At 35.5% G+C, this 19,458-nt stretch overlaps 1 protein-coding gene across 1 annotated transcript in view; it reads right to left on the reverse strand.

Moving 5' to 3' along the window:
• The window catches only part of TTC27 (tetratricopeptide repeat domain 27), a 124,357-nt gene that overhangs the window by 2,114 nt on the left and 102,785 nt on the right, over positions 1–19,458 (reverse strand). Inside the window, exons 15-20 of the mRNA XM_018085372.2 lie at positions 18,230–18,328; positions 16,485–16,537; positions 12,303–12,468; positions 6,038–6,235; positions 2,466–2,577; positions 1,768–1,868 (exon numbers count right to left, since the gene is read on the reverse strand). Of these exons, the coding sequence (XP_017940861.2) occupies positions 1,768–1,868; positions 2,466–2,577; positions 6,038–6,235; positions 12,303–12,468; positions 16,485–16,537; positions 18,230–18,328 (729 nt within the window). The remainder of the gene's footprint in view (positions 1–1,767; positions 1,869–2,465; positions 2,578–6,037; positions 6,236–12,302; positions 12,469–16,484; positions 16,538–18,229; positions 18,329–19,458) is intronic.

Here is a 19,458-nt window from a genome sequence, read left to right on the forward strand (position 1 = left end):
CAGTACCCACATTTCATGCACTTAGGATACATCTCCATAATCTTTCTCTTTTTCACAAACCCCCACCTGTCAGATCCAAATGCTGCATGGGGGCAAGGGCCACAGCATGTGGCTGCCCAGAAGGCCCTATATAGAAAGAAGCCCATGAACAACATATTTTTGAGTTGCAGACTGTGGATGCATTTGCCAGTCCGGCACAACACCAGAGCTCAAATGTCAAAGATGGAGAGCCCAAGAAAGGCAAGAAGTCTGAGAAGCAACATTGTTTCACCTGTTAAAAAAACTACTGGTTCGTTCCAATTGCATCCACTGACATTTTGGAATTTTATCTTTTAAAAGTTACTTTCACTGTTCTTTTATTTCTTCTGAAATCTTAACTAGTGAGTCTGCTCTTAGCCCATTTTTTAAGTGCTTTTCTCTATTAAAAGAAAAAATGAAAAAAAATCCCACGCTCATATTGACTCACAGGGCAGCAAAAGGAGATGCTACAGTCAAGCTTGGACAGGCGTAAACAGTGCTAAACTGTTTGTTCATTGGAACTGACAGAAGATGACTGAGTTTTTGAACTACAACACACTTTGAAAATTCAATATGACTTCAAATTAAAAATAAGATGGCATCTTGGAAGGGATACAAAAACACTGAGGTCATATAAACAGCTTAATCTCTAACATGTCAGTTTTCTGAGAAGTACTATAGAACTTAGAGGCAGCATTATCTGCCAATAGTATAGATGTTCTCTTTATTAGTGCCTTCAGAAATTAAGAGTACAATTTACTAGACTCATGCATTCCTCATCTTTCAGATACTGCATGATCTTTCATAATATAAACTATCTATACTTGCATTCTTATAATTTATGTCCCATAGTCTTGCTTTCTGTACAGTAATACTCAGTCTACACACTTAAAAAAAAACAAAATAAAAATATATTTTGTGAGTCACAACAAAACATAAGTTGTGGCTTTTTTCAACACATTCCAAAGTCATACCTATGCCAGTATCTAAAAGCAGAGTTACAGATCCAGCTTGTGTCTGCTTATGTAACTTTCCTAGGCTTTTATCCTTAAAATTAAAGGACTTAAAAGAGAATGAACCAAGTTTAGCACACTGATGATTAATCAAGACTTTGTAACACAAGCACATGTTATAAAACTTATGCTCTATAATTCACAATTGCTAACCCCCCTCCACAGGCAGGAAGAATCCCTCTTTAAGGCATGAAGTGTATTTTGAATGAAAACAGATGATTCAAATATGATGACAATTTCCAAGTAATTAATATCTGAATTGGTAGGGTAATGAGTTCTATCTTTTAATAAACTCTTTTTAAAACACTTCCAAGTGACACAAAGTAGTCCTGACACATTTTGATTCTTTCTGCAGGTTTAGATCCATTCTTTCTGAGACTGCCCTGCCTCTCCCATGACCACTCACATAAAAAGAAAGTCTTTGAAATGACTGATTTCTTTCAAATGCTCAGGTCGGTTTGCCCAACATTTTAGGCAATATTCTAACTTACTCCGAAATGTCAGTGCTGCCTCTTAAACTTATTTCAGTCAAAGCCCAGCAGGAAGAAGGGAAATAAAAGTTTACTTAAAACTAGAATCCTTAACAGCATAGAGATGAATATCCACCTGATGGTGCACTGAGATAGGCAGGTATTATTTGATCAATAATTGATTCAAAACAGAGAAATGATTTCTGGCAACAAAACAAAGGTTCCTAGCTTTCAAACAAAAATTCCTACCTTTCAAACGTTCCTACCTTTGCTTTGGATGACAAGCCACGTAAGTTGAGCCGAGCTGAAGAAAGTATCTGCAAAGCTTCCTGATGATTAGATTTGTTCTTACTGCATTTTATAGCCACTAGAATCCAAATACAGAAGGACCCCAAATCAGAAAATGCATTATCACTCCAGCAATAATCTTTAAACAAAAACATTTAAAGATCTTGATACCTTCCATAGGCAATTTTTAAATGTAATATCCCCAAAAAGAAGCATGAAGAAAAAAAGTGCCAAGTAATTTTAAGAAGATAACTCTAAACTCAACAGGTATATGCATCCTTCTTAAACATAAATATCACAAAACAGTGAGTAATCTTACTAAGTTGAAGTCTCATCCATCTCCTGACTGGCACATTCAATCTAACAACTTATGTGAATATCTGAGGACTGAGATAAACTGCAGATGCAGTTTCCCTTGCATTATGAAGTTGCTAGATCATGAAATTAACTGATTCCATGATTACCAGTCATATGTTTACTGACTCACCCTACACAATTTCTGCCTCATTCCAAGTATATTTTTGTCTGCACTATCAGGATGATACTCTCTGTTAAAGGACTCCCAATAGTAGGAATAAATGTAATGGGTAAAGGAGAATATTATTTTGCCACTAAGCTTAATAAATATTTGTTACACTATTAATGAGTAATGACATTTCTTTTCAGGTGAACATACCATGTGCAATCTCTATGGCTCCTTTTACCACCTCCTTAAAAGAAGAAACATCTTTCTCCCAATCACTTGATTGAATTTCACATTTATGTGCTTTAGTGAGACACTGCAGTGACTGTGAGGAGGAAAAAAAATTATCAATATGTGAGAAAACAAACTAGAAGACTACTTTAGTTTTGAGTATCTATGAAATTAATGGTCAACCTGGAAAATGAGTGTATCTTTACTATGCTTGATTTCCTGCGAGTTGGAGTACTGTCCTTCTCTGCAACAGTTAAGCACCAGCTGTAACACAGATGTTCTTCACCAATATTGCATCTCAAGTATGAGTGGCATATAAAGTAAGGTGTCTAATTCTTATCTTTTAAAAATCTGTCTAGACTGATGGATGTGACCCATGTTTGCCAACTCATCATAATTAAATGCACATGAAAAAAAGAAAAATACTTGCATTCACACTTCAAATAGCAAATTTGTACCTAAAAAAATTATAACTGAATACATCAAAGTTTTCTTCCTGTATATGTATTCTTGGCAAATAATATATTTTACAGACACAGCTATTAGCTGCCTAACTGCTCTGGTCTCAGTGTGAACAGGAAAAATAAATGTACACAATACGGAAGGAGGGTCCCATTAAAGAAAAAAAAAAACCAGAAAAACTTAAGCAGAAGAAATTAGTTTTTGTTTTAGAGTTTTGTTTTCTTTCTACAGCATCAAAAACGTGAAACAAATATATACCAGAAGCTACATGCATGGCTTGGTTCAACGAAAACTCTCCAGTTATCTTTTTGAAGAGTTTAAATATCATATAAAAGAATAACAAATTTTCAGTGTGGTACATACACATGAGCACAATAAAGACTTCTGAATTTGTGGGGTGTCACCCCAGAAGCTTCTACTCTCTCTCTCCCACTGGAGTTACAATCACTATGGCACAGGGGACTGAACTGCTCATGCTTTTGTAAATTGTAGTAAAGGGATATTAAGTCAAACTAGAGTGAATTATATATTTTTTTTCATAACAATCTAGGTTATAACTGGTAGCAGTTCTGGCCAGCAGAGGCAAGAACTTCCAAGAGAAGGAACAACAGTTTTTACAGCAGTCTGATTTCAGTCTGCACATGTCTGAGTCAGAGCAGCAAATGAGGGGGGTTTTGCTGACAGATGTCAGGGAGGGGAAAGAATTCAAAGTCTTATGAGCTGTTTGTTTGCACTTCTGGAACCTGGATTTATCCTGAAAGGAAACAGTTATGAGCTGGGGAAAGTTCAAGGAACAGAGGGGTTTCATAGCCTTGGTATGTATCAGCAGGAAACTTGAAGGTTGGAAAGATTCCTTGGTGGGAAAGGTGTGGACTGGACTGCATTCAGCATAGGGAAGAGAGAAGTACTGAATGAGGTGGCAGTTCAGATACACTGAAGCATGAGAGCAAATATATGCTAAGGTAAAGAAAAAAAAATAAACCCCCCACAAACTCAACACTTCAGCAGTTTTACACTCCTAACTTGTAAACCTTGTCTGACTTTGATTCAATTTACAGAGCCTTGCTGCGAGTTGTAAATGTAGTCTAGTGATTCATGTGGCATCAGCTATAGCAGCAGAGCAGAAAATTAAAAAAAAAAAACAACAACAACCCAGCCACCCTTTACAATAGCCAGGTGTACAAGATCGTTCTTTCAAATGCAATGTTAGGAACTAAATTGGTTAAATATAATTAAACCTGCACTATATAAGGTGCAGAATAGAAGGGTATGGAGTAAAGGTCAAACCTTACATTTGTAAGGAGGTACACGACACTGTTAAAGATCTCTTCCATATCTTTGTCTTATGATGCCACAATATAGTAAATAGGGCCCTTTCAGAATTCATTGAACTTTTGCATTATAAATGTGGGTGCAAAACCGCAACTCTACATCTAGAATTTTTCCACAGACAGCTATATGCACTAAATATCTGACTGACACATGATGGTGCCTAAGGCAGTGAAGCAAACAAATACTGGTTTTATAATTTTTACTTTATAATATGATATCAGAAATCAGTGATTATTCAGCATTTTGAAAACGAATTTTTACACTGTAAATTAACGTATACTGTGGCCGTAGGCAGTTCTGCTCTCTCATGATCTGTATCTATGGTACCGTTGTACCAGGACATTTAGATACACACGTAAGCATACCTTAAGTATTTATAAACATCATTCTGTCTTGCAGGGGCTGTAAGCATGTTCCATAACCAGTCTGATTAGGAAACACAGTTTAAGTCCTGTCTACTCTACAAATTGAAACCATGTTTTTAACTTGGTTAGTAAAAAATACTGTGATGTAACCAGATTCTGAAATTATTACATTTATAGTATAGACAGGGCCTCTGCTCCTTTGCATGTCTGAGTAAGAATTTGAGGATATATTACAGGATATTGCAGTGTCTGTATTTCTGAATTCTAAGTAGGCCAAATCCCTTTTACTTCAGCTGTAAAGAAAAAGAGGGAAGGAAAAAAGGTAAGAATTGGAGATAGACAGTAGCAATGACAAAACAAGGCTTTTCGCAGGGCAAAGCACAAAAAGACAATGAGTATGGCCCAAATTATTATAAGTTAAAGCCCCCAGTCATACAATTTGTAGGCCCAACCATCTTCCTAATATGCCTGACATCAAGCAACATGCAATCCTCCAGACAGACATTTTTGCCTAGGCCAAAGGCATACCCTGCTTAGGGAACACATACTGAATGCCAACCTTGTGTATTTTCAGCTTCAGTGAAGATCTGACAACCCATAAGTATTTTTGGAGTGTGCAAAGCTATTTGAATTTCGGAAATTTAATATCAAACGCAAAGCACACTCAAGCATGTAACAAAATAAACACTCCTAGCAGTGCAGAGAGGCTACTTTGGAAATACAATCAATTTGACTCCCTAGGAAGCGATAAGGACAAGAGATAGAAGTTAATATAGCAAAACCAGCAACAGGTAAAGAGAAACCAATGGTTCAACAGAATGAATACCGTTATTTAATTCCATTTTAAGCTAATTAAGGCCAAAACATTTTTTAATCTGGGAACTCTAACTGTAATATAGAGTATTTTAAATGCATTTTCCCTTAGTGATTGCAAAATAGAATACAGATGGCTTATGCTGCCACTGGATCATGTTTTTTAAGACCCATTTTTTTTTCAGAAGCTGTAATATCTTGTCTCCAGAATCAAAGATTCCAATTAAAAAAAACCCCCAAACCCACACCACCATTAGATTACAGACATTAGATTGCTGTCAAAAAAAGCTTCAGAATACAAATCCAGGACATATGCTATGAGATGCTTGAAAATGAAACGCTAGGAAAAAAAAAGAGATTTTTTTTTTTAATGCACAAAAACTGATGTAAAACATCTTGCTCCTGTTGTAACAAAAATGTGTGCTGTAGGAACATGAAAAGCAGAAAATGAGTTTATAAAAACACTAAAGCAAAGTACATCTGGAAGAAGAGCATGTTTTACTATAGCAAGCACTATAGTTTGTTAGAAAACAGAAGGTTTCTATCAGAAGTGTAAAAAGTTATACCTCACAACACATTTACCTTTTCAATATCTTCCTCATTATCATTCTCTCCATTTCCATAAAGTTGGGCATAAAGTCTCCAGATGGCCCCATCATTTGTCACTCGTGAAGTGACCCTGCCCAAGAGCTCTTGCAATTTTCCCTTCAATCCACTTGCTGCATCTCCAGCACGATCTGCCATACCATCCACTACTGCTCTGACCAGAATAGCCAGCACCTTAAAAAAGCGGTAGGAGAGAGTTTTTATTTCGACTCAAATCAACATCAATATATAGAATGGCATATTTGGTCCCTCCTAATGGTTCAGTAAAAATACAAATATAGTACCATATGACAAGTAGAGAATTTACTTAGAAATACATTATTAGCGGAGTAATTCAACTGATTAAAAATCTCATCTATAAGATTCCAGGTTGGTGAATATAAAGAGGTCAAAGACCTAAGGCAGAATTTTGGGTTACCTGAACAGGCTTGTGTGACAAGCAATGGTATAGGAATTCTGGCAGCATCCAAAAGATAATTTCATCTCATAATACAGTTCTAAAAAGATGAGTAAAGAGGCTGAATCAAATTAATTCAGGTAATGGAAGACATTGTTGCTTACAGGACCTCTATTTAACTACCTGCAGAAAGTGAAAGATGTACAGTGGGTAAGATGGAAACTGAAATGTAACTGAATATCACCTTGGGAATCTCTGTTTATAATGCACTTCTGGTAAATTACTAGCCAAGTCAGTTCCATCAAACTCTTTTACAAGTACTCATTAATGGTCATATTTTCTGAGTCATGGGCTTGAGAATGTGGGATCTGACCTGTGGAAATGCTGAGCATGTGTAGCTGCTGGTGAACTCAATGGGAGCTTGGTTTTGCATATATGAAATGCTACATAATACCAGGTGTCCCTGGAAAAAATTGTGAGTCTTCACGTCCCAAACTGGACACTGAAAATTAGAAAGCAGTTTCACTTTGCCTCAGTTCCTTCTCAATAAAATGAGAAACTGCACATGTAAATTAAGACGTGGTGAATTAGAAGAAAATAAAACCCAGAAAAGCTGTGGCTTATTAAGTAATACCTGTTCTGTGCAATGCATGAGACACAGAGACTGGGGAAGAAATAAGGATAAAAACAAAATGAAAGTTTCATGAGTCATGCATTGAAGATAGGCCAGTAAAAGTCACACAGACACCTTCATACTGGTACTTCCTAACTTGTGTGTCCGTCATTTGGCAACTTTAATGTTTCAACATTTTTGTCCATGTGATACTAATACTTACAATGAAATCACATTAACAGCAATATTAATATCAAGATAGTAATAAAATGAATGTCAAAGATGACCTGTGATTAGTCACAAACCACAGAAACATACCACTGCTCTAGCAAAAGCAGGATGGGGTTCATCCTCACAAATCAAGATGCAATTCACTGGCAGAAAACAATGTAAAAATTATGACAGTATCTAAGTATATTACACTTAAAATTAAAACATATGCAGTTTAGCATTTGTGATATGTCATTTCCTAAAACAATTTTTCTTCTATAGAACGACTGAATTAAAGTGCATCCCCAAAAATAGTAAGTTTTTATCAGATACAGGAAATCTTTGACAGAACAACCCAAATCAATCAAAAAGGCAGAAACTGTTATTAATAAATACATGTAATAGGAAAAGTGAAAATAATTATACATCTACCTGGTATCTTTTCACAGATGATACAATATCATAGTAGCATCTGTACATCAGCTAAAGACTTCCTCTCCCTTTTCCCTGCCAAAACCATAACAGTAGCTTATAGCCTTTATAAAATTATATGACAAACTGGCTGTACTTTCTTTTATTTTCTAGTGCTCTTATGAGTCACTTTAGATAATAGAAAATATTATCAACTATTAATAGTCCCAAAGTTCTGAAATTCATATTATATTAATGATTTGGAATATGAGGGGTGAAACCCCATTATTAAATGAATCAGGTCTTCTATAATGATTTGCCAGCAAAACACCAACAAGTGTTGATATTTCCATATTTACTCAAAGTCAAAAAAGCTACTTTGCATAAACATCATGTGTAGTCATCAAAAGTTTTAGAGCCAATGATATTTTGTTTGCACATGAAGAAAAAAATTTCCTTAGTCAGTAGTATTTAGCAACCGAAAAATTATCTGTATTCTCATAGAGTTCTGGCTTTGCTTACACTTTCATCGTAACAATCCATCTCCTTTTTCCGTGTAAGCTTTAGCACTACAGCAGTGAAAATGAAACCAGTGTCAAAACCCGGATTAAAGGGCCCATTAAACAGTAATGAGTCATTAATGCTTGGTTGGGCCCAGTTCTTAAATGAAGTTATTTCAAACTGCAAGTGAATTGTCCTAATCATCAAAAAGTATTTAGCACTGTAGCAGAGCTTTCCATTTTAGAGGGTTGTCCTAAGTGTTAAAATTTGTATCTTTGAGAAATTTTGAACTGCCATATATACTAAACTACTAAAGCAATGCTCTGTTACCCAGGATCTCAAACAAGTAGTAGAGCATTTTTTGTTTATTTGTTCATTTGGGGTTTTTTCATGTCTCTTTTAATGAACTGGGCTCCATATGACCACTGAGCAGGGTTTGTGTTTAGTATGACATCACACTATCTGCATTCCTCCTTCTCCTTTGCTTTTGTAAATAATGTGTGTTCACTAAAAACTGAACAAAAGACACCACAAGACAAAACCTTCAAAACAAACCAAATAATTTATAAATGCTGTGATTGTCACCAGTTAATCTCATTTCACAATTGTTCTCCAAACAACTCCTTTCATATAAAAATTCTCTTGGTCAAACCATTTTTAGAAGCTTCCCTAATACTAATCAAACTTGACAGTGCTCAAGAAAGAAGAAAACCCTCAGATACCAGATCCAAAACAACAAATCTGCAGTCTGTGAGCCCTCCCTGCACCCCTTCCAAATGAAAGGTTTTAAAATAAAGATAATTGCCATTAGTGAGCCACTTAAAAGAAACAGAGCTCCAGAAATTTTTAATTCCTACCCCCGCTTTTCAAAATCCCTTGGAACCTGTCCTTGTGGTCTTTTGTTAGAAACGGTTTGGCAACACAAACCACTGAAACGAGGATGTTACTTAATGTAGAGCTTAAGAGAAAAACTTTGCTAGAATCTGAAAAACACAGAACTGCAAAGTGGAACGCTTTGTCCATACTTCTGCATTCGTATTCTTTGACAGCACATGATGAAGACTTGGTTTCTGAAGCAGTGCATCAGCACAGCTTTTCCACCCACAAAATAGCTTTGTTATTCACCAAACTGCAACTTTCCAAGTAAAAAAGCTTGACTGCCTCACGCATGTGACAAAAAGTAGTATGATGAGCAGTTGCAAAAATGTTTCAGGTATATTTACTACCTCATACTAATAATTCAGAGACTAAATTGATGATTACAACAAGTAAGGCTTTTTCCTTGGGTACTTTTTAGTGACTGGTCTACCAGTGGAAACTACAGATAATTCAGTGAGCCTTCGTATGTTATTACATAACATGTATATTAAAGGTTTTCCAGATATACTTCTCAGGAGGTTCATGAACATTAAAAGAAATATGGAAATGTGAAGAATTTTAAGAACCAGTAAGGAGGGAAGGTAAAAAGGCATGCTTTTAACATGTATGTGGAATGCTAGGAAATTGAGACCTTTGAAACTATGTCCTTTGCTGTAATCTTTTATTACATTGTTTCTTCTTTATAAAGAGCCCTTTAGCCTTACTGCGTTCAATTCTGTCTGCAGAATCTGTACATACATATCTTCAAGCCTCATGACATCATGATCTCAGAACCTTTGCCACAAGGATGACATTGTTAAATTACTAGAATAGCTTAGAAACAAATTTTCCCAGGTCTTCTGTACTCAGAAGAGTGTGAAAAAAGACACCAACAGCCTAACAGAAATTCTACATGAAGATCTGAATGTTTTACTGCTATTAGAAGAAATTAGTGATTTTAAAAAATATGACTTCATACTATTCTGAAATAAAATAGTCTGATGTAACTACAGAAATCAAGGACATTTCGAATTATATATTCAATTGCATACTTGTAATTGATGCATTCAGTCTCACAAGGGGTATTCTGCAACAATGATTATGCTAAAAGCAATTAGTCACTGGCTTTCTGTTTTCACAAAGAACCAGAATCGATAACTCAACTTGTTTCTTTCAGTTTCGTGGATATTTATTTTATTTCAATTCCTACCTTCTTTCTCACCACTATGCCATCTAGCTTAGTAGTCTGTCAGTAAAAATCTATGATGACTACAAATACTAAATATAACCTGAGAGAAGATCATACTATGTTGCATGGAAACAAAGGTGTAGGTTTCCATGTACTCATGCTTATGATTTTACATTGCTAAAACACAATTGCACGAGGCAGTTATACTGATGATCTCTAAAACAATCCAGTTGGCAAACTGGAGAGGCTTAGCAATTAATCGTGAGCTCTGTAAACAATCTCAGCACAAGCTTTTATTTTTATATGCTTTTTTGTTTTGCTACAGAAATGCTCTTCTCTTCCTTGTAAGAAAATTGATTAAAGTCTTTCTGAAATTCTTTAATGAGGTTCTGAGGTTTTTCTTGGCAAAATAGTAAAATCCTTCTAATTGAGGAAACTGTATTACAAGTTACAATGAAACCCATAAAACACTTCACATATCAGAAGTCAAAGTTAAAATTAGGATGAAAAAAAATGTAGGAAGGAGAGCATATATATGCTTCTGTAAAAATAATAAAAGTTAAATGAGAACAGGATGACAAAAGAGTTATACAACAAAAATAGAAATTTAGCGCAAGCAATATCCTCAAATATTTTAACAAAATATACTACATTGAATCTGATGAATAACAGTAACAGGAGTCTGTATCATCTAAAAATATTTAAAATGGGCAAATACATGTAGAAGGTTCTATTCCTAGTCAGCTGTCAATCTGTTTAAAATAATACAGTACACCACCCCTAGAAACGCTATTTAAACTAACAATTGAGAAAAAAATTCATTGAAAAAAGCCAACCATCTACAAGATGTTCCATGACAGGCCCTACCAGTACTACAATACTGTAGCTGTAAAACACACTAATCCTTATCACTTAAAGACTATTTTCCATAGACATTTTTTAGTGTAAAGAGATTAAGACCTTTAATGTTAGCTATATCAAACCTAAAAGATTTTATTAAGATAGAATGTTATCCTGTGCATGACTGGCTTTATAGTAGTAAGTACTGCAGTCACATACAACTTGTTATTAAAAACTATTCTGAAAAAAGTGTTTAACATCTCTGTCTCCCATGAACAAACGAGATGTTTCCACAATCATAACTAATTCTGTCTGTTCTCTCTACTCATCACTGGACTCAAATTCACAAGATCCAGGAAAGTTATTTTTTATGGGACAAAAACCAAAACATAGGCCCGGGTTCCATGACCAGCAGCAGCTGGTTCCTCTTACCCTGGTACTACACACAATCTCCCTAGGAACTCGTAAGCTTTTAAACCAGATCCGTTAAGTTTGCAAGGGATTTTGAAGGTGTTTCACTACTATGCTTAAGATATTCTTTGGCTTGCCTTTCAGATTCACCTTGCTGTTTTCACTGAGTGTACAGAACACTCCTTGGATCAGAACCTGGTCTCAGGCAAGGTAACATCACAGCTGAAGCTGTTGAAGTAGGTTCTCTGGATTTTGTCGAGAGCATACATTTACAAACACAAAAGTTAACTGAACTTAACTGAACTACACTGAAAGATGAGCAAAAAATACCTCTTCTATTTTTCTTTATTCTGGTTATTAAGAATCAATGTTATGATTTTAATGCATTCAATTTACTTTCAAAGGCTCATTTGTGAAATTTTCAAACACATGGAAGAAGATTACCTTTTTTTAAACTGAATAATTTATATTATTTCTGATACTGAGACATGTGGGAACAATATGGAAAGAGGGAGTTAATTATGCATAGTGATTCATATAAAAATAGATCTTAAAACTGCAGGGCTTGTCCTCTGAAGAAGTCTGCAATCTGCAATCGGGATGCAAAGGTTTTTGGTTTTGTCCATTTTTATTTTAAACATTTATTCTTACAGTACAAATCCCCCAAAATTAAATCACTTGCCAACATAACTTCACTGGTATGCATACTGTCATTACTGATACCACTATCAGTAGCTATCAGCAATCTCTCTCTGTCTCAGAAGAAAAAGTACTGAACATATAGGATGACTAAATATGAAAACTTTCTGACCTGTGTATCCTTGTACTTTTCTCTTAAGTCCATGAGCCGGTGATAAGCTTTAATTGCCTCTGAAAACTCTCCAACATCTGTACTGGTGAGAAGATAGTTCTCCCATATTTGCCAGTGCTCATAGTTGCACTTGAGAGCTTCTTGGAGGGTTCGAAATGCTTTGATCCTAATCAATAATAAAAACAGAATAGAAATTAAGATTCTATACTAAATCTTGATTATAGAAGATTTCTAGACTAAAATTAGTTGGCATTCTATCAAATATAAAGCTGCTTATTTAAAAAAATACATTTAGAAAACAGTGCAACATAAAAGCTATTGTTCATCATTTACAATATTGATAATCCCTTAATCTCTTTTGCAAATTACTTTCTATCAGTTCATTCAAAACAGTACACTCTGTATTCTGAACTATGTAATTTTTGTTAGCTCCCATAATTATTTTTTGACAAAAATTCATCATAATTGAGCCATCTATGTCAATATTTTCCTTTCTGAATTTTTAACTGGAACCATGAGAAAACAGTCTTACTCATGCTGCAGTTCTAATAAACATTGAAAACCAGAAAATCACTGAGTTCATGGCAGATGCAGAAAGGTACTGACTTATTTCATCACACAGAAGAAGGTTACTTAACAGCTTTTTGTGATTTATTTTAAACATTTGCACATGGTAAACATGCATGTCCACTGCACAGAAGCTCCGCATTTTTAACTGTTTTTTTCCTTAGGTCAGCTGGAAGGTTTACTTACCCTCTCTGCTCCCTGATGCTGTGTTGCTCAGTACAAATGTGTCAGAGTAGCCCAAACACTATTTGAGGTCCTTCTCCAAAGGTGCTGCCCAGTGAACCATCTCACAGGAGCAGGAGAAGGTTTTATGGAATAAAGGTGGAAAGCACAATTCCTATAAAATCACTATCAAGTTACAAAGCATCTTTATTTTTTCATATGGATCCACTGCAGGCAACTCTTGACCATTCTCTTACTAAAATAGAGAAGTGATGGCATTCTCTGGTAAGCAACGTGCCATCTGAAGTATATGTTGGTAAGGTCTGTGTGCTTACTGTTTAAAGCTTTAAACATATTGCCAAAAGTTGCAACAAATGTGAAACTTTAAAAAAAGCTTTGCTGGAGAATTGCAATTATATGGTTCTTTCTAAGAGACCAAAGTGTACTCTCAGTTGGACAGTCATGATACATAAAAAAAAACCAAAAAGGAATAGATTCCTTTAAATAAAAACTTGAAACAGAGTTCTCCTGGGTTGGTAAAAAAAATCTACATTGGGAAGACATGATAATAAATCTCTTTTTAATAAATATCGTATAAAGATGGCCTGTTATCAAAACTTGCAGTTCACTTCCTCTACTCTACTGCCTGAGTAAGTTGTTAAAAGTGCTGTCTCTAAAGAAAGCCCAAAGAAATTGCTGGTTGAATTTCAAAAAGAGGGTCCAAGAGAGTGTAAATATCTCAGCCAGGAAAAGGTAATATCTAACTAGTTGATCAGGCCATTAAAAACTTGGAATGGCTAGGTCAGGGAAAAATGCCAATAACTGCCAATCTAAGCCCTCAATATTAAAAAAGTTACTAAATACACATGAAGAGAGCAGATTGCTAGAACAAAATTATGTAAGGAAAACAGGTAATTTGACATAGCTACAGCAGAACAGTCTGCAGGCAGGATCTTCCCGTGTTCCCTCCTTTCTTCTTTCTCTTCCTGATATATTGATAGACATAATGCTGATGAGTAAACATACTAACAGTTGACTCTCCTCCACTGCTAACAGATTCACTTCACTAAGAGATTTTAGACCCTGATTTTGATAGATTGTATTAGAAAAGCACAGAGACCTGCTCTTTCCTCTGTGGATTTTGCTACAATGAAAGCTGGGATCTGCCACAGCTCTCTGACAGGCTGGAAGATGCTCTGCCTGACTGATGTACCCCATTGAGAAACTGTTTCTGCAACTGCTTGTCAGCATCTGCAGGATTAGCCTGCATCATCTGTCCTATCTTCCTAAAAAAGTTAATAAGTTCTCAGAAGGGCAGATGCCAGCAAGAAGCAAATGTGAAATGTAATCAAGATACCAAAGGGATGGGATGGAAGACGTATTTCACAAATTGTCACTCTCATGATGCTAATAAAGCCATCTAGATTCTCAAAACAAATCCCCTATGTATTTAACCAATCGTGTAATGATGGTGTATCCTTAACCAGTTAAACCAACTCATACCCAAACAGGAAACAGTAGCTGCATCAATGCATTATCCTGTCTCGGAAACCAGGAATCTTTCACCCAAAGGACAAAGGGCCAGTTCCAATTTCAGTTTGTTCTGACAAATCCAAGACCCAGATTTCAAGGACCTCCTGGCACCCAAGGAATTTCTTCTGGTAAACCAAATCACAGAGTCTGTTTTCATCACAACTAATTTTTCTGAAGGAAATTCAGAATACACAAAACCTGTGGAGTCTTATAAAGCAAACAACCTCAAAACAAAACAAAACCCCTTTCCTTTGGGTGTTAGCAAACTGTTTGCATACACTTTTCATAAAAGCGTAAACATTTTATATTTGTCTGTTGTATGAGACTCCGCCAAGACTTGGCCAAATGTGCAATCCATGAGTGGGTCTGATTTAACAGCGCGGCTGGAGTAGAGCTTAATTTTTTTGAGGGAGTGAAAGAAAACAATTAAATATTTTACTTTGTTTTCCTTTTTTAAATCCTCACTCAATTTTAGTTTTTTTTTGCTGGCAGGCTTGAAAAATAAGAATTTAAACTTTCACCACCACTCAGTCCCCCCCATAAATTGTTCTGAAATGTACTGCTATAGATATTCTCTGTTTTGAGAGTGAGTTAAATGAGCTCATACACAGTCTTGGTCTATAAGTGACTACACGAATAATCAAAGAAGTTGCTATTCTACTTCAAATACAAGCCACACTTGGATACCAGCATGTAATACTGACATAAAATTTACTGTACAGTCCTATCCCACGTGTTTCGTGGGGGAAAAAAGCGCAGAAACATGCCCCCCTTTACTGCTTTTGATACTATATCAAATAGATTACAAGTTTTGTATGTATTTAGCATATTAGATCACAAGAATAGATTAACAAGAATAAAATTCAACCAATAAAATTAAACTAATCACTCAGTATTTTCTCAGCCTTCTAGCAGATGGACAGAAAAATTACTTTGATTAAAGATACGTTTATGAAACAGGCATAAGGCAGTACACTGAATGTATGACATTTTGAACTTTATAGAAAAAGAGCAATCAATCACGTCATCCAAGACAATGAATTGGGGATACTCAAGGTACTGATGAAGACGAAAGGAACTACTGAAAAGTTAAAACAAGCTCTTGATTTCTATTACTTCTTAGCCTTGCGTAGTTATTCTAACCTTTATTTTCTCCTCCCTCCTGCTCCCATTAGCATATCAATCTCTTGATTTCATTTGTGATATTACTTCCCACTATGTATGTATATAAATTAACCCTTTTTTGTAAATTTACTATTCTTTCCCTTTTTTTAGTTTGCTTCCTGACTGCATAACCATATAAATTGATGTCAGATTTGAATAGAGGTTTTAAAAATAATTTATCTTATTCTTTTGTTTCATTCTTTGGGGACAAGTTATAATGTGAAAATTCTTAAATATTAAGTTCTTTCAGGTAAACTTTTATTACATTGAGTTGAAATCCAAAGAGGGAAAAGAACAAGCAAGCTAGCATGTGTGCAGATTTCCATCTGCTTTTGTAATACAAAAACCAAACTGTCTGGTTTTCCCTTAAATCTACTGAGAATAATATAGTATGAAATTACATGGGTCTGAATGTACAGTTTGCTTGAAATGGACCTATCTTCTTAGCTTCATAGTCAAATCAGTTTCCAATTTTATTATGAATGTTTTGCACTGGTTGTACTTACTACATCATAAATACTTTTAACAAGAAAACACAGTAGAGAGAGGTTGCTACTTGTATAAAGCTTATGAAGCTATTTCCTGTGAAATGAAATAGTTACCAGTGACTTAACCAGGGAGAGGGAACTGAAGGGCTAAGAATTACAAAATATGAGGTAAGCACCTTATAAGAATAAAAACTTTAATGTCAAAAAAAAGGAAATCTCAGTTATTTGTTTTGGTAGCAGTATCTTCTAATCCTTTTGACGTACTTACTTCTGTTTTAATCTGATATAAGCAGTTGATAAATTGTTCCAGGCCTCAGCATTCTAGAATGATAAAAGAAATACCAAAAAATTTATGCACTTATATTGTGCTTACTTGATAAAAGTATGTAAATTAAACTAATATCAAACATCAATTTTGCTAATCACACACACTGACACATATTTTCTACAAGGCAGTTAAAATATTACATCAAAATACAAATTATTTTATTAAAATTGAAATAAATAAATATTAGTACATCAACAACAATCAGGAATATAATAACCAATTAACTGTCTTGTTGTTGGAATACACTGTTATAACTCACACTAAGTTAGCTATTGCCTTCAGTCTAAACTGTAAACACGTATCCTCTTCTGGATCTAGCTGGGAAGGCTGGAAAGGTCATTGCTGCCAGCAGCTCATCACTTCTCACTAGTTGGAAGCTACTTACCTGCACCACTCTCTGTTACTGAAAAAAAATGATCTGAATGTCCCCTAATGCATCTCAGGCAAACAGATAAAACCTGCAGAGCAACATACAGAGATGATTCCTGCCCGTTGCCTTACACTGCTGTAAATGTGAAGTCCCAGCACTGAATTCAGCAAAGCGAGAACTGGAAGAGATTTGAAGAATAGAACCTGAGCCCGGCACTGAAACGCACTGTGGTACTGAAGGCTATCCTCAGGTTTAAGGAGAACTTAAATCATGCCGGGACACCTTTCTGAGACTTAATTCATAAAAACGGTCACTACATTGCTGCAGATGACTGTATAAAGATAGATTTCACCTCCATAACTGAGAGCCAGCCCAGCACCCTTTACTCATAAAAGAAATACCACTTAACCCACTGAGAAGTCAGTTGGCTTGGTCAAATGAATACAATTAAATGTAGACCCTAGAGAGATAAATGAATACAATTTTAGTATCTACTTGAAAGTAAATCTACTATACTGAACAAGAAAAAAAAAATCAATATATAAAATAAGAATTCCATTTAAATACAGAGTTGTCTTTATATACATTTTTTTCCCCAAGGAACTTATTTCATTTTATAATAAAGAAAAAAGAGTACTCTGTCACCTTTCATTGCTCTCTTATTCACATTCCTCAAGAGAAAAGAATGAATAATAGTTTCTATCACATAGGTGGCATTAACTCTAAGCAAACAACATGCTGGCAGTCAGGCCTTTTGACAGAAGTATTGCCAGTTTATTCCTGAGATATGTTCCAGCTGACACCTCCACTCTTGCAATCCACAGTCAAACAGCAATGTATACTTGCACATCCTGCATCCTGAAAAAATGGCTAAGCTCTGTTTCCCCTGTGCTCATTAACTATATAGTTACAAATCTACCTGTCACACAACAACTTATTTGACCTTTTTTTTTCCAGGAGAATTTGATTACCTAAGGACTAGGTATTTTAATTTAATTTTTTTATTTTATCTCTCTTTTTAGCTCTCCTCACAACTACTCATTCTCTTTTCTCTGATTTAGTAATTTATGCAAGCATAAGGGAATTTCATAAATATATATTAACATTCACACACTCATATTTGGACAAAGTTAAGTATTGGGCAAGTATTTTTTTGATGCCTCATGACAAAAATATATCCTTCATGCATAAGTTTAATTTATTCAAAGGGCTAAGGCTTAAACAAGTTTTTTGTTATTGCCTTGCTTGTTTATAATGAAAACATCCTTGTTGCTTTTAGATAAACCATCTGAATCGCTTGTTCAAAAGTACATACATCTGGTTCCAATGTCACACAGCGCTGAAATGCTTTGGCAGCACCTTCATAGCCTTCTAAAGCAATGTATGCACAGCCCAAGGAAAACCATACACCTAGCTGGAGAGAAAAAAATGAATTGGTCACATATATAACATAGATATTTCTGCATAAAATAAATAATTTTGCCTAGATGAACGCAACTCTTATCAATTTTACCTGGTCTTCAGCTATAATAGTATTGTACTGGAAAAATAATATCCTATATGCAATTATAGGAAAACTTTAGGTTCAAGCTTTTAATAAATATGGATAAACAAAGGTTGACTACATAAAGACCTCATAACCATTTGTGAAGTGCTCTTTAATGGTGCATCTTTGTTTAAGAAGAAAGTCATAGCTATTTAGAGTTTTGCATATTTTGTTTTAACTTACGAAAAATTCACATTCACTTTATAGTATTATGATTAGGTTAAATGGTAAACACTAGGAAATGTATTTCAAGGAAATTCCATTTTACAGAAAACATCTCTAGTGACCAAACATGAACATTTCAAACTTATGTCTCTACTTGCCAGAATATCAATCTTCGAGTTTATAATGCAATGGTTAGACATAGAAATGTACTTGCACAGAGAACAGAACTTTACCAGTTCAATAATCTTGTATTTAAATTCTTTAGTTGTTACAACCAAATACCTCTCATCCACACAGATTCAACCAGGCAGAAGAGCTCAGCACATCCCTTCTCCACTCCCTCTACTCAGGAAGAGAACAAAGAGGTCACGCCTCAGCTTCCTTTCCTCCAAACTAGACAAGCCCCAAGTCCTCAGTTGCTCCTCATAGGACATTGCTTTCAGTCAGCCCTTTCACCAGCTTTGTTGCTCTCCCCTGTATGCTTTGAAGGACTTTCACATCCTTCTTAACCTGTGAGACTAAGAACTGCACACAGTGCTCAAGGTGAGACTGCACCAACGCTGCATGCAGCAGAATAATCAGCTCTTTGGACCTGCTGGTTGTGCTCTGTTTGATGTGCCCCAGGAACGTGGTGCCCTCTTGGCTGCCAGGGCTCACTGCTGACTCACAGTGAGTCTGCTGTCCAGTGGTAGGACATGTGGAAATGGTTCAAAGCTGCTCCAGGGGAGGTTTAGACTGGACATTAGGAAGCATTTTTTTTACTGAGAGTGGTCAAACACTGGAACAGGCACATTAGAGAGGTGGTTGATGCCCCAAGCCTGCCAGCGTTAAAG

This window comes from Manacus vitellinus, unplaced genomic scaffold, assembly GCF_001715985.3.
Source record: "Manacus vitellinus isolate BGI_N305 unplaced genomic scaffold, ASM171598v3 scaffold_8_pilon, whole genome shotgun sequence".
Taxonomy (NCBI): Eukaryota; Metazoa; Chordata; class Aves; order Passeriformes; family Pipridae; genus Manacus; species Manacus vitellinus.